Source organism: Melospiza georgiana, chromosome 6 (genome assembly GCF_028018845.1).
Source record: "Melospiza georgiana isolate bMelGeo1 chromosome 6, bMelGeo1.pri, whole genome shotgun sequence".
Classification (NCBI taxonomy): domain Eukaryota; kingdom Metazoa; phylum Chordata; class Aves; order Passeriformes; family Passerellidae; genus Melospiza; species Melospiza georgiana.
In genome coordinates this window covers 46,563,164-46,578,611 of record NC_080435.1, presented here as the reverse complement: position 1 = coordinate 46,578,611, position 15,448 = coordinate 46,563,164, and the positions used below count along the sequence as shown (strand labels likewise).

The window sequence follows — 15,448 nt, the reverse complement described above, 5'->3', positions numbered from 1 at the left end:
TTAGAACTCAATCCTGCAAACATTATTACTTTAGCAAGCATGCTTTACTGTAGGATTCCTCAGTGGGAAATGTTATATATAGTCATTTGTTTTCAAAAATGCTTTTTATTCTTTCTGTTTAAAGAATAATAAGAAACAAAATAGACGTGAAGCCATAAGGGTTTGTTTATTGTGGTTGTTTTCAATTGCAATATGCATTCTTGTAGAGTCTCCAAGTATTTTTTTAGTGTACAGTTATTTTGGAAAATGCAATTCTTTGCAAGGGTATGCCTTATTTTTTTAATATTTCTCCTTCTAACAAAAGGAGAATCTAGCTATGCTTGTAGCCTTAGTGTTTACACATCAGATATCATATATTTAGAATTCAATTATTGTTGTGTGAATGGAGTGTGTCAATTTTATCTGTCTACTTTCAGATGTAATTTCTTAGTCACAGAAAGTATAGAATTTTTACTGTTTGCAAAATGCCAAGGCTTTGTCTTCCTGAGTGATGACTACTAGCTTCTATTGAACCAGTCACAGAGTGCTGGAAATGCAGTTTTTTCAGCTATTCTTCATTATCTCGTTCTTTGGAACCACTCCTAAATATCTGTTTAAAAACAAATGCACAAAAAAAAAAAAAAAAGAGAGCAAGAGATGCAATTCCCTCAATTAAGGATCATATATCAGAATAAGGGAGTTGACAGTACACTATTGAACTCTGAGCAGATTCCTTCAATCATGCATTCTTGCATGGATTATTTTGGCAGGAAAATGTGTTGCAATAAAAGGGAATGGAAAATAGGGATATAAATTACTTTCCAGAGCTTGCATTCAGAAAAAGTTGTTCTGCCTTTAAATAGTGAGATTTGCCAAGCAGATACTGGATCCCTCCTGATGGCTTGCTCAGTAGAAAGTTTTCAGAAAGAAAAATGTGTTCAGCATTTTCATTAAACCTCCAAAAACAACTTTAATCTTTGATGCAGTAAAGTATAAAGTATTTCTGTAAGAAGTTGCCTATTTTTAGTTCACTGAACAGCCTTAGAGCATGAAGTTGAATTCTAAGTGTTCAACATGAAAGTATGACTGTTTATTTAAATACTGAGGCTGGGGACCATTCTCGCATCCAAGGTATCAGTTTCAGATTACTGTATATGGCCTCCACAGCTAGGACAAGCAGTTCCCAAGCATCTTCAAAACAGTTTACTGCGTGAGGCATTAGGGGAATCTCTACCATTTTTTACATATTCAGTGGTAACATTTGTAAATACCTCTTTCTCTCTGGTGTAGTTTGGAATTACTGAATTTGGACAGCTGAACAGAACTATTTTTAAGGGTGTGCCATCTTTTAAGATATTTGTTTTAACAGATCTTTATGTAAATGAGTAACTTTCAAATTATGCATTGCATGGCTAAACACTGTTTTTCTTTTAATTTTCCAATTAGTACTTCTCAATTCCCAAGTTGTATACTAGTATGGACACATAGTTAGCATTTAGGAAGATTTACATATGTTGACAGCTTTATTTTTTTACAGAATGGTAAACTTTATAGAAAAGTGAAATGAATTCATTAAAATGAGTATCTTCTGGTATTCCTACAATGTGACTCAACAGGCATGAGAATGTAATCCAGCTCTCTTAAACTGAGGAACTGGGGAAAGAAGCCAAAGGGAATAGTGAACATAAGTTACTTACCTTTGCAGAACAGTCTGTCTTTTATCCCATGAGAGAACTATAACCAAACATGATTTATGCAAAAGGGTGGTACAGAAAACCAGTCTGGAATCACAAGTTTTGAAAAAATGCTGAGATCTTTGCTGGTTAACTACCTTAAAAAGTATGTACAACAGTACTTATTTTGCATCTAAAGGCAATGAGTATGCAAATGAAATCCTTGAAAATATAGCGATTTTTTACAACATTGTAATATAGCTACAATGTACATTAGTACATTACCTAGCTAGGTTTGGCAGGAGGTGTTATAACTGGTGTCTTTCTCTTGTTGATTTTTGTTGTTTTTTAAACAACACAGCACTTCTAAACCAGAGAGAAGGAGCAAATTCTGCTACTGTGTACAAGCAGAATCTGACTTAACTGCAGATATGTGGTAGAGTACAAGAATAAGAACCAATGGCAGGGAACTTCTGTGGAGTGTATGTGTTGTGCATATGGAAGTTCCTGTGTTTGTTTTGGATATGCAGAGGAAAAGGAACCAAGGTTATCTGGATCCTGGATAACTTCAAAGTTCTGAAACAGTGCTTGGGAAATGCTTGAACTATGCTGTAAAACTTTGCTCTGAATTCTAAAACATCAGTTCTCTTTTGGAGAAAACATAAAAAAATACCTTTAATTCATTGTGATGGTTTCTTAAAAGTATTTTGCATATAAAAAGAGTGTTTTTAAAATCAGACCAAGCGCAACCATAAATATTCTTATGTCTTTATGTATCAGTAACCATATTGACTGACAAATGAGAGTTGGGCCACATCATGACAGAGGGATCATGAACATAATTATGTTTGTGTCTTGTATCAAAGTCTGACAACATTTTAGCTGATACTTGTAGACATAGGGAGGAGAAGCAGTGCTTGTAGTTGAACTGCTGTGGTTGCCTCTCTCAACCAGATTTTCCTTACAATTAGGAAAGGAGAAATTGACATGGAAAAATTTGTATAAGGATGCCAGTCTTCCATGTGTAATCTGATTAGTTTAAAAGATGTTGCTTTATTGAAAAGCAAATTTGAATCCATCTAAAATAAATATTAGTTATAAGAGTGTGATAATTGTAATTTAGGAACCAAGGGAAATTGAAGGACAGAGCAGTTAGGCAAAAATCAGTAACTGCCTCAGTTCAATTATTGTAGTTCTTCCTTCCTCTGAAGAAAAGAAGATATACATTCTGATAAAGGGTTTGCAGTCAGCCATATACTGAGCAGCACAAAATGAAGGTTTTTCCATGAAAACAATAGTGGCAATTAGGAAGCCCTGCCCCTGATTTCCTTAGCATTTTTATAAAGTTAAGTCAGAATTTGAATATGCCACTTAATGGCATTTTGTTTACCATCATGTCAGTTTTATACTCATTTTGTACAGTTTTATACAAATTTTGACAGAAGAGGTTTTCTTTACTTCTGAAGCAAAGGCATTAGCTTATTGTTTAGTATTTTTAGACTTCTTTGAAATTTGGCTTTTCCTTTTAGTAAGCCAATCAGAACTTAAACCTCTGATGAATGGGAACATGATACTTCTTCTAATATCACTGATGTGTAAGGTGAAGTCAAAAGCAGTTATGTGAGTTCATCCTTCTCAGAGCCTTGAACAGTGGTGGGGAAAAGTAACATGATTTTTTTCGAAAAAGTATATTTATGCATTTCTGAGTCATGTTGATAACTGACTTATCTCTGCCAGAGGTTATAATATACCTTGCACATAATGTTTTCTGTGCAATAAGAAGGTATGACTCTTTAGCTTGTAAATCAGTCAGCTTACCTTTGTCAAATGTCCTGATGAGTAGAATCTTTCTTGCCTGTTAGAAGATTGTTTATTCAAGATATTTGAAGGGTGTGAAACACAGTGTATTGTGATTTGCACAGTGATTCATTAGAATAAATTAGAATACATCAGATTACCTTGCAATAGATTGATTTGCTTATTAATTTTTATCCCTTCTGTTTTGCTTTAAACTATAGTTGGTAATTACTTTGTTTAAATAGCATTTGTGAAATCCATATTAGAGTAGTTAGGAGAAAATAATTGTGTGAGTGTTGGAAAAAAATTTCCATTATGAAAGAACTAAGATTTAAGAATAAATTGTCTCTTTCTTCATATAGCTACTCTGCTAAATATTCCCTCCTGCAGCTACAGTTGAAGAGCTTGTCAGTGCTAGGACAACAAAAACAGCATAGACAAAAGTACCCTACAGTAAATAGCTTCAATTTGGGAGGAAAGGGAGGGATTTATAGTGATCCTCCTATTTCTGCCAGAAGAATTGGTCATGGTAGTAATTAGAGAAGTGCAACTTTCTCCTTAGTGGCTGCTACATGATGGGAGTCACAGATGTTTTCTTCTCCACCACTTCCAGGAAATCTTGGATATTGTACATTGGCTGATCCAGGCTGCTCCACATCCTTTTTTAGATAGAGATTGGAAAGTTTTGTGGAGGAGGTTGTCTGTTGTGATAAAAATTGAGTTTCTGGAGAATTTTCAAGGCCTGTTGTCTCCTTCTGTAGCTCTTAACGCTGGGCGTAGGGAAAAACTTTCACTTGGTATCTGCCAGTTGTGCTTAGTACAAGATTATTGACCCAGTCCTCCTGCATGTGGTTTATTTCAACTGTGCTGTCCTGATAGCAGGGGCTGTTCTGTATCCAAGCATATAATAAAGTTAGATGTGGTGGAGCCCTTGGGCTAACTGGGATTTTATGAGTTTGACTGCAGTGCTTCTCCTTCAATAAGGAAAGGTGTTTTCAGCATTCTGATCAGGGAAGTTTGTAAAAGAGGTAAAGCCAGTGTAAAAGAGGAAAAGCCTGGAAATACATTTTGACTGCATTCTTCCAGTATTGTTTTATCTTTTCTGATTTTTTGCCTCAAATCTTAGGATAGGAATTCTTCAGGTACCCTTGAGGCAGGTAGCCAAATGCATTCATTAGAAGGCACTGTATTGACCAGTCTCTTGGTAATCTATGACATATTTTGTAAGATTTATAGTACAGGATATGGAAATAACCTGGAAAATATGTTATTAAATATGTAAGGTTGAAGTAAATTTTGAACACTGCCATGCCTCAGGGGACCTCCAAGGGTGGCGTGGTCCTGCCTGTGCTCAGGAGGATCAGGTGCTTCAGGGGTTGCCTGGGTTTACCACCCAGGTGCCTCCAAGGATAGAGATTTGACACCTCTTTGGGCTATCTGTTCCAGTGTTTGGCTAGCCTTGTTGTGAAATTTTTTTCCTGATCTATTGGAATTTCCCACATTGCAGTTTGTCCCCAGTGCTTCTCATACGTGCCGTGATTACTTCCAAGAAGACCCTGGCTCTATCTTCTCTCTCTGTGCCCTGCTCTTAGGCAATTGAAGTCCATAGTAAGATTTTACTGTGTCTCTTCTAAGGCTGATCAGCCCCACTTCTGACTTTCACTGCACGTCATGCCAGAGGATCTAATGTAGTCACCTGCAATAATGTAGTTTTGTGGCACTCATACCTGGAGAAACTCCTCTGCTTAGCTGAGGAAGTCTGGGTGACCTCAATGATGAAGTCACTCCCTCCACCTTGTGAGCTGTGAATACTGTGTGGGGCTTTTGCTACTTTTGTGTTCTTGATAGCTCTTGAAATTTTATGCAAAAATATTTACTGTCTCTGGTGTCAGAAAGCAAGTAGGTAAAAATTAACTGTGCAGAAATTATATGTTCCTTTTATTTCTGTTTGATTTTCTTCAGAGGGGTTGGGTCATGAATAAGTCACTAAAATAAACGAACCTCAAAGTAGTGTTAATCTTAACAGCTTAACATATTTTAAGAATTATGTCATGACATTCTTTTTAGCACTGGATGTTGTCCTGAGCTGCTAATAATAAAATGTTTTAGCAATGAATAAAAGTGGGTTCTATTTTAATCAGTGCGAATATTCCAGGGTGCATAAGCTCCTCTGAAAACTCACAGGATCAAATTCTGCCCTTGAAGTGAAGTGAAAGGTTTGCATAGAAGTCAGAAGACCAGCTTTGGTCTGTAGTATTTTGCATGGCTTGTATAAAGATATGCTGGATTCCAGAGGATATTTTAAAATGTGGAAACATTTTTCTTAGTCTGTTATACTCAGTTGTGTGTAGGCAAGAAAAAGTGGTCAATGTTTCCAAGAAATAGATCAACTCAAGTGATCATCATGCCTTAAAAATAGTCTATACATTCAGTTTAAATTCAGGGCGTAGAACCAGGAGTATTTTTAAATCAGAGAGTTTGTAACAGCGGCAATGTTTGTGGTCTCTTCTCCTCACCTTTGTTATACATCTGTGCTTCTGTGAGGTTTAAGTACACCAAGGCTGCAAGTGAGTTTATTCAAACAATTGCTGTACTTGTTTTTGGGTGTATTTTCAGTTGGTTTACAAATATGTTTGTGTGATAGCATTTATAGAAGTCTTTCAGCTGTAGCTCTTACCCTTTGCTTCCAGTCTCTGCCATGGCCATTGCCCTTGCCCAGAATGTTGTGGTTCCACATTTTAGTGCTCAGCCCGAGGCTGATGTGGTTGTCCTGTCAGAGAACTGGGCTGGGTCAGAGCAGAATGTCAGCATCCTGGTCTGACTTTGGCTCCTGCGACTGCTTGCATGCTTTTAAGAGTCTGGGGATGAAAGAGAAACACACCTTTTCACACACATTCCTTTCCTTACTCAGTCTGCAGGAAGGAGTCAGTCATTCAGTACATTTTATTCTTTTTATCATGTGATATTGCAGTGAACATGATATTTCTTTTGTAATGGTGTTTCTGTGGTTCTACTGTTGGGTTTTTTTTCCCTAGTACCTTATGGAATTAAAGATACTGTCTTCACAATAGCCTTGTAGGGTGATGGTGATCACCTATTGATGGGGGATTGAAGAATAGAAATAAAATGTTGTTTATGGTGTCAGCAAACTTTGTGTGCCTAGACTGGGAAATAACAAATGTGTTGTTTATATTATTTATATTCAGAGCCATATTTCTTTTAGTAGGAGTAGGCATTCATGTGTGACAGGAAATCTAAGGGAAGTGGGGAAGACAAAGGGAAAATGACATGGGACAGCAGTAGGGCAAAGCAAGGCTCCTCTGGGGACCTGGTAGGCTCACGGGAGATGCTGAAGGACAAAAGAGCTCAGGACAGCTGCCCAGCAAAAGCTGAGCTCATTAAAGCAAATGCATGGCTCACTGCACGAGCAGGAAAAGGAGCAGATACAGCAGAGCAGCAAGATATCTTGGGCCACTCCTGACCAAGCCAAAACACAAAATACAGAGTGCACTGGAACAGACCTCCTAGAGAGACTGGGGGATGGCACCCCTGGAAGGTCAAAATCCCACTGGACAGCATCTTGAGCAACACAACCTCATTTTTATTAGATCCTCTCTCAGAAGGAGTCTGGATCAGAGTATTTTTCACTTGCTCCACAGTACAGTTCTAAATCCATACTGCAGAGTCACCCACAAAAATTTAAATTTCTCCACTATGTTTAAACTGACTAAAATCTGCTCCCATGTTACTTATTTAGCTCGGTTCTAGACCAGCCAAGAGATATGGACTGGAAAATATTCATGTCATTATCAGAGCAAAACTAGATATCATAATTAGAAGAGTTTTAACTGAAGGAGAGAGATAAGTGAATGTTAAGAATTACCAATTAGGTCTGCAGGTATTGACATGAAAATTCTCCAAGTCCTTGCTACACAAATGTTAATGTATTTAGAAATTGTAGAACTGCCAACACCTTTAATCCAATATTTTTCCTTAGATATTTTCAGACATTTTTAAGTAACACAAAATAAAGTTTTTAAAGCAGAGGGAATATTTATCATGATTTCTCTAAATCAATCATTTCTGTCAACTAGTCATGGAAAAATTGCCTCCCTAGTAAAAAAAGTATTTACTGCTGTTTTCTCAAAAGCTCTAGCATTTTGGTATTGTGGAGAACAGATCTGAAATTCATTGGGGAGCTACAGCTCTTGGGAGAAAAAGGCCACTTCAGTACATTCCTGCAAAACTCGCCCATGTACACATTTGAAAATCCTTGTACACCTCTTAGTTTCCAGTCTAAACAGGATGAAGAGTCCACTCATGGGGTTCCAGATTTTCCTTACAGCTCTGACAGCTGACTGTGTGTGCAACAGCCACAGCACTCTGTCCTGGGCTCTTTTGTCCTTCAGCATCCCCTGGGAGCCTACCAGGTCCCCAGAGGGGCTTTGCTTTGCCCTACTGCTGTCCCAGGACATTTTCCATTTGCCTTCCCCATTTCCCTTAGATTTCCTGTCACACATGAATGCCTACTGCTAGCATCTGTGAAGGGACCACAACAGAGTTATGAGTTAGGAACTGTTTCCAAATAAAGAATAGTTCTGGTACTGTTTTAGGTGGGGGACCTTATGTACCTGGGTTGGTTATCTGGAGGTAATGTCTGCTTTTTATGGCAAATGTCTCTGCAGTTCCTGAAGTTTTCAATAACCCATAGCCTTACTCAGTGCTTTAAAACATTTATTTCTAAGTAGCAAGACTTTCATACAGTATATTTTATCTAATATCACAATATTAACTTTTTTTCATCATTGAAACTCCCCTTTTTCAGATTACATATTTCAGTCTCTGGTATTATAATAAGCAGAATCAGCGCAGATGGGTAGATTTGGACAAGCCTCTGAAAAAGCAGCTGGACAAATATGCCTTGGAGCCAACTGTGTATTTTGGAGTAGTGTTCTATGTGCCTACTGTTTCTCAGCTTCAGCAGGAGATTACCAGGTAAACCTCATAGTATAAACTTCTATGTGTTTATAAATTTGCTCTCAACATTCTGAAATGTATAGTTTATTTAAAAGTCATCTTCTTTCCACTCCCCTACCTTTATAGAAATGAAAACTATTTTAGGCACAATTTATGTTCAAACTGTATTCTAATTTATCCTTGGAATCATTAAAATATGTGATAAACTAAGCAAGCAAGTAACTATTTTGTGATCTTAGGAATCTGCTCAAACCTGTTTTAAGTAACAGGCATACCTGCATGGTCAGTCTTTTAATTGTTTTAGTCCCTTCATTAACTTTTGAATTGGTTCTGAATTTGCTTGACTTTTTAATTTTTTTGTTTGTTTTTTGTTTTTGTTTTTTTTTTTGTTTTGTTTTGTTTTGTTTTTTGTTTTTTTTTTTTTTTTTTTGTTTTTTTTGGTTTTTTTTGGTTTTTTTTGGTTTTTTTTGTTTTGAAGATCCATATGTTGCTTTCATGGATATCTATCCTGAACAAAGCACTTGCAGATTTTATTAAGCTATGCTTTCTTTGTTTTGCTTTCAGTAATTTCTGTTCTTTTAGTACAGTACATTGGCACTACAGGCTACTTTGGCTTATGATTTCTTTTTTTTTTTTTTTTTTGGGCATATCACTGAGCCATAAATATGGACGTTAGTATGTTAGTTCTGGTGTTATGTATATGTTTCTACTGTGAAACTGGGGAACATCACATAATTGTTGCTGACTGCAGGGGGAAAAGTAAAATTGAGCATATATATATACTAGCCAGTTATTCCTATGGGCCTGTACATTGGCTGCTAATGGTTTAATGTGTACAGTTCGGGTTTAATGATTATTTTTAATTGGCAATTGGGTACAAAACCCATAGCTGGATTACAAACATGCATTGTTATTGTTACTTCAAAGATATGTGCTTGTATTAACTAACCCATTTCAGCTAAAAAATTTAAGTTGGCCCTGCTTTGAGTGGGGAGTTGAAGCAGATGATCACTCAGAGGTCCTTTTCATCTTAATTTATTCTGTGGTTACATGAAACTGTCTCTGTTCCTGAAATACCCTTCCAGACCCCTTTCCTGCTAATTGTGATGAGAAAGCTTTTCAGGGTCACCAGGTACAGACACTGGTGCTGTTGTTACTACTCAGTCCTTCACAGGCTTAGTTTTTGGGTTTATGTGTAATTTCTGAAGGTTTTTTTTTTTTAACTCTAAACTTCTGTGCTATTTCTTGGTAATTTTAGTGGCTCAGAAATCTCTGGTTCAGATTCTGTGTTGGTGTATTAGAATACATTAGAGTAAGATCGAGGTGTTGCATTGGGAAGCTAAATTACCTGAAAAACCTTAAATAGCCTTCTCTGGTATTTATTTAATGAATATGTTGTTTATGCTGGAGCTTGAACAAAAATTTGGCAGTGTGCTACCTGGTAGAAAGCAGGAATTTATGTGCCACTCTTATGCTCGTGTCTTAGAGACGGTGCTTACTTTGACAGTAAGAGTCTAGGTTAGTCTCAGAAATCTGTGGATTTTTTCATGCCTGTTTGATATAAATGAGATTGAATATGTTCAAGCAAATTGTATGTTTAATGTACACCAGGAAATGCTATAGCTAAAAAGAGATGTGCTCTGTTGAGGTAGTGTTAATAGCAGTTCTATGGAAAGAGCTTACCTTCTGCTTCTTGACTGGGAAGAGTCATTCCCCAAATGCCTTGGGCTTTTTCTTTTCCATTTTTGAAGGTCTGAGTTTAGTTCCAGCTGTTCTTGGGTGTGTTGTGTACTGTCATATGATATACTGGGGTTTTGTAGTAGGATGCTTAAGAGTCTAAACAATATTTATAAATTATCAGTGTATTTAACAGGGCAGTAACAGTGATGGAAGAGAGCTATCCATAACATGAATAAAATTTATGTGGCGTTTACCTGACCTTTCTAATCACTGAATGAATTACAGCACATACTTAATATGAGGAAGTTTTAAAAACTAGACTTATAGAGGACAAATGTCCTCTGTGTCCAAGTTGGTGTAGCTGTACTGGCAATTTTGAGGTGTTTTGGGCTCCAGATAGAAAGTTCTGCGGGTGGCTGAAAGAGGCAGAAAAAATATGGCACATAGCGGCTCAGACTCTGGACAAACAGTACAGGTAGTAGTGGTTGCATGTACAAGAGATGATGCAGGAGAAGCATAGATTAAAAGAAAAAAAAACTGCCTTGAAAGTGAGAACAAAATGTACTCAGAAATTGTAATGCAGAAATTAAAATCCCTACTGGGATTGAGGGAATGTACATTGTTAGATCTATTGGAAGAGAATGCAGCAACCCAGCAGCAGTTTACTGAATGTTTTAAAGAGAAAATAACAAAAATTTTAAGGAAGGAAGAGGAAAAAAAAGAGAAGAGGGTTTGGTAGTAGATAGAAATTGTAGAGATTCTTTAAGATCACTGATTCTAGAATGATATATGAAAGTTAAGGGAGGCAGGAGTTTGAAAAAGCCTTGAAGTAGTGAGTCCAAATGATGAGGAAGACTACCATCTACTCAAACTGGGGAATGCAGAGAGGAATAGGAAATGCAGGCATAGTCTTCTACTCTCTCTTAAAAATTAAGAAGCCCATGTTAGCTTTTTCCTTTATTTTTTTTTTCCTGTAGGTATCAGTATTACTTGCAATTAAAGAAAGATATCTTGGAGGGCAACATTCCTTGCACACTGGAACAAGCAATACATCTGGCTGGTTTGGCAGTTCAGGGTAAGTAAGAAATAGTACCAAGTAGCTAATGTTGCATTAGAAACTTAGGGATATATTTTCTATTGCCTGTTTTCTTTATTTCACTCAAGAGGCCCAATTCATTAAGTTATGAAAGGGGTTTGCCCCTTAGGACTTTGCCATATGGACTGAGGACACCAGCAGTTGGATCAGTGGCTCTGAACTTCTCCGCAGTCCTCAGAAGTGTACCTGGGCAGCTAACACGTAGTTTCAGGAGCTGGATTTGAATTAGACATTGGAGTTCCTTTGGGGGCAAAGGCTTCAGTTGTCTGCCTACATCAACAGACCCTTCCTCTGTTTCTGTTAATGAAGACTCTTTATTCTGACATATCTTCATAAATAAGCAACTTTGAATGTACTTGTATTTCTACTTTTTATCCAAAATTTCCTATCACGTAAGAATATTTCAAGTTAGTGCGGAAGACTGTGAGCCGTTCTTGTGTTCAAATCACTCCTGAAAACGCATTTCATACAGGTGATACCTGTATGAAAAGGCAGCTTCATTTTTCCTGGCCAGGGTCAGATGAGATGGAGTCTACACCAGTTGTGAGGCTGTATCTGATCTGCACTGATCATGTTTGTGTTCCTTGCAACGTGCTTGTCTGATACTGAATCTCCCAAAAGTTTGTAATGGCCACAGCTGTGTTTAGTGTGTTTGTATACTGTTATTTGTATATCATTCACAGTGAATGCCACTTCAGTACATCTAACAGCAATTGTAAAACTGACAAAATTGAACAGGACTTAAAATCACTGGCAGTATATACAACATATATAAAAAGATTTTTTTAAATTTATTTAGTTATATGCATTGGTTGCATCTCAATAAAGATGGTGATTATGTTTTCTTGAAAATGTGGTTACCAGTGGAGTAGGATAAATTGTTTTAATACTTTGTTTATATAACAGTGAATCTGTTTAATCCAAGCCAGGTTCTAATGGCCTTCAACTGAAAAAATCTTGCTGTGTTATTTGTATCTATTTGGACAATGTAAACATCTCTCTGCTCAAGTGAGTTGTTTATAGAAGTCTTTCAATATAACCCTCTTTCCAGATGGAAAATATTCATCCTTTTATCTTTCACCTTCATTTCTTACTCCTGTATAAGAGATGTACTGTATATGTTGATAACACAGGGAAAAAATACCTCAAAAAAAGCACAGGTTCTAAATTGATATGCTTCCATTACTGAAGTAGCTTATACCAGGTAGGTTTAGTAATTTTAGCTGGTGAATGAGCAGAAGCAGTGCTTGCTGTTTCAAGAATGATCTGTATTTAAAATCTGTACAATAGGTTAATTCTAAACACTGCTTTAATTCAAGAGCTGTGTTGGTGTAGTGTGTCAGAGGTGCTCCCTTTTCATAGAAAGAGCTTCCAAATTAATTGTTTTATCATTTCTTCTCAATCCACAAGGAGTGTTACCAATCATTCTGAACAAGGTAAAAAGATGGGAATTTTTTGACCTTTTCTCTTTATAAACATTATTGGTTGGTTTGTTCTGTTGTTTTGCTTTATGATTACAGTTCAGTGGAATGGAGGTTTGCTACTTGGAGGTCCTGCTGCAATTAGTTGGGTTTTGAATAATTTTGTTAAAAGTGTTTGAATCCAAGACTTATTTTTTTTTTTAGCGGATTTTGGAGACTATGATCAGTATGAATCTCAGGAGTTTCTACAACGATTTGCTTTGTTTCCAGTGGTAAGTACTTTCTTTAAATTGGTGCCTTTAAATTACTAAATTGGCAAATTTAAGTCCTTTTTAAAATTGGTAAATGCAGATAATTTTTAGGAAACCTCCATGATCCATTTTTCTTACTGCTCCCTGGGCTGTCAAATTTAAGTAAAGGTTTTCTTTGAGATTGGAGTGAGATATGACACCTTATATTACACAGAAACAAAGATGTAGTAAGATTTTTTCAATTTTATTTTATATTACACTGAAAAGAAGGTTAAGGTACAAATGGGAGAGAGAGTAAAACCACTTCAAAACAGTGCTTATGGGGTATACTTGTGCATATTACAGCATCTAAGCTCCAAGGCTAGAGTCAAGGGTTGATTTGCACGTGTAAAGAAACTATAACCATTTGATTTTGTAGAATTTTTTTGCATTTCATTCCACAAATGCTATTTTATCTTAAGGGTTGGCTACAAGAAGAAAAAATATTGGAAGAAGCAACACAGAAAGTTGCCTTGCTACATCAGAAGTACAGGTAACATATCTAAAGCTCTTCAATGCTTAATTTCAGTCTTCAGTAGCTTCTGTAGCTCAGAAAGTTGGCAATCTTGAAATGAAGTTGGACTAATTTCACTTCCCATTTGAATGAGTTTTTTCTCTGATACATCTGTATTAAAGTTACAAGAGCTTCTGCTGAATGAAAATGACACAGGGAACAGAATATTTAGTAAAATATATTAGAGGATTCAGCTTGAAAACGATATGGGACACAATTAAATAGGTGTGACTTCACCTGTATCATGTTTCTGACTCTTGTTCATGTGAATTTCTGACCCCAGTAAGAATATTTCTTGATAAACAACATTGGGAAGTATTAAAGGCAGGAGAAATGCAGAGACAGTAACTGTGCCAGAATGCACAGTTATGATCTTAGGTAGAAAGGGGCTAAGGTGCAATAGTCCAGGAGATTTTTGATTGAAAAAGTATTGAGAGACATAACAATGAGCATGACAGGATTTTTCAAGTAGAAATTATATCTTTTATGAGGTAACTGAGGTGTGTTGGTGGGTAGGTAAACACAAGCTTTTAAGCCCTGTGATACTACTGCAAGTCTGTGAGAAAGCTGTCTTTGTCAGTTGGATTAATTATAAAGAATTCTACCTTTACCTACAGATCTTGTCTTCATGCTTTCAAAGTATTACAGTAAAATAGTCAGCATTTTGAAGATGAAACTGTCTTTTCTGAAATGTAAAGTGCTAGACTTCCTCTTTTCCCTATAGCAATGTAGAAGACATTCATGTCTTGAACATGTGTGCCTCTGGTAAAGTGAGGAAACATGGATACAGTGCTGGATTTGATCAAGAATGAGATAATTGTCTGCCATTAGTAGAGATGATAATATTCACTAGTAGCCTTTGTTGCCATTTATCCCTAAAGGTGCCAGAGAGAAAGAAGTTATTAGAATTGAAGTGTTGATTCTGAGGCTGAGCCAAATGCATCAGCCATTGGTACAGATAGAAACAGCATGATTTGATGGCTGCCTGGGTGTCCTGGGGATGCTTCTCAAGCTTTGACATTGTCCTTCAGAGTAAAACAAAGATTATTTTTTCTTAGTGGCAGTATTAGCTGATTGTTGTTTTATTTGTAGAGGCCTTACTCCTCCTGATGCAGAAATGTTATATATGCAAGAAGTGGAAAGAATGGAGGGCTATGGTGAAGAGACCTATCCTGCCAAGGTAAATGAGGTTTTTATCTTTGTCTAATTGCCCTTTTCTCCCTGTTCAGAGCAGTTACTTCCTGCCAAAAGTAAATAAAACCCAAACCCCAAACCACCCATAATTTTCTGCTCCAGAATTAATAAAAGCAGTTACTTCTTAGGTCACTTTGCTTTTGAAGACTTTTTTCTCTACTCGCATAATTTTTTTTGCAACTTTTTACAGGACAGCCAAGGAAGTGACATATTCATTGGAGCATGTCTTGATGGTATCTTTGTGAAACACAAAAATGGTCGTCCTCCTGTTGTATTTAGGTTAGTATTGTTCTTTCATAAAATATCTTGGTGAATTTCACATTTTAAGTCTGTTTCTCACAAGCGTCAATGACTCTTAGATATGATGTGTATTTATGCATTTGATAAACCTGAACATAGTCTTGTAGTCATCATGCTACAGTGAATACTGAAGCCAGTGAGAATTTCTCAATGAATCTCTTTAAGACAGATTAATGAATCTCTTTAAGACAGATTAATTCTAAGAAATGAATATTTAACATACAGTTACATTGCAAAATATTTATTGAATCAAAAAGGAGAAATTCTCTGCACTGAGGGCATCTTAAATCCTGAGATTGTCACATCAATTCATATACAAATATTCATTTGTGAAATTGCCCAGAAGTTCTTTTCATATATTATATATGGAGAGTTATACAATAATGTTTTTTTCTTTTGGATTCATACATTATTTTAGTTTATTATTGAATGTTCTTATAAATTGTAGACAGAGCTCTGACTTACCTAAACACTTAAAATTCAGTCTTCACATAAAATGGCTTCCCACTGACTCTGATTTGTTGCTT

General features: G+C 36.4%; 1 protein-coding gene across 1 annotated transcript in view; it reads left to right on the top strand.

Moving 5' to 3' along the window:
* Positions 1 to 15,448, top strand: part of PTPN21 (protein tyrosine phosphatase non-receptor type 21) — a 43,605-nt gene that overhangs the window by 5,589 nt on the left and 22,568 nt on the right. The window contains exons 3-8 of the mRNA XM_058027047.1: positions 8,275 to 8,444; positions 11,084 to 11,181; positions 12,828 to 12,895; positions 13,336 to 13,406; positions 14,520 to 14,607; positions 14,812 to 14,900. Of these exons, the coding sequence (XP_057883030.1) occupies positions 8,275 to 8,444; positions 11,084 to 11,181; positions 12,828 to 12,895; positions 13,336 to 13,406; positions 14,520 to 14,607; positions 14,812 to 14,900 (584 nt within the window). The remainder of the gene's footprint in view (positions 1 to 8,274; positions 8,445 to 11,083; positions 11,182 to 12,827; positions 12,896 to 13,335; positions 13,407 to 14,519; positions 14,608 to 14,811; positions 14,901 to 15,448) is intronic.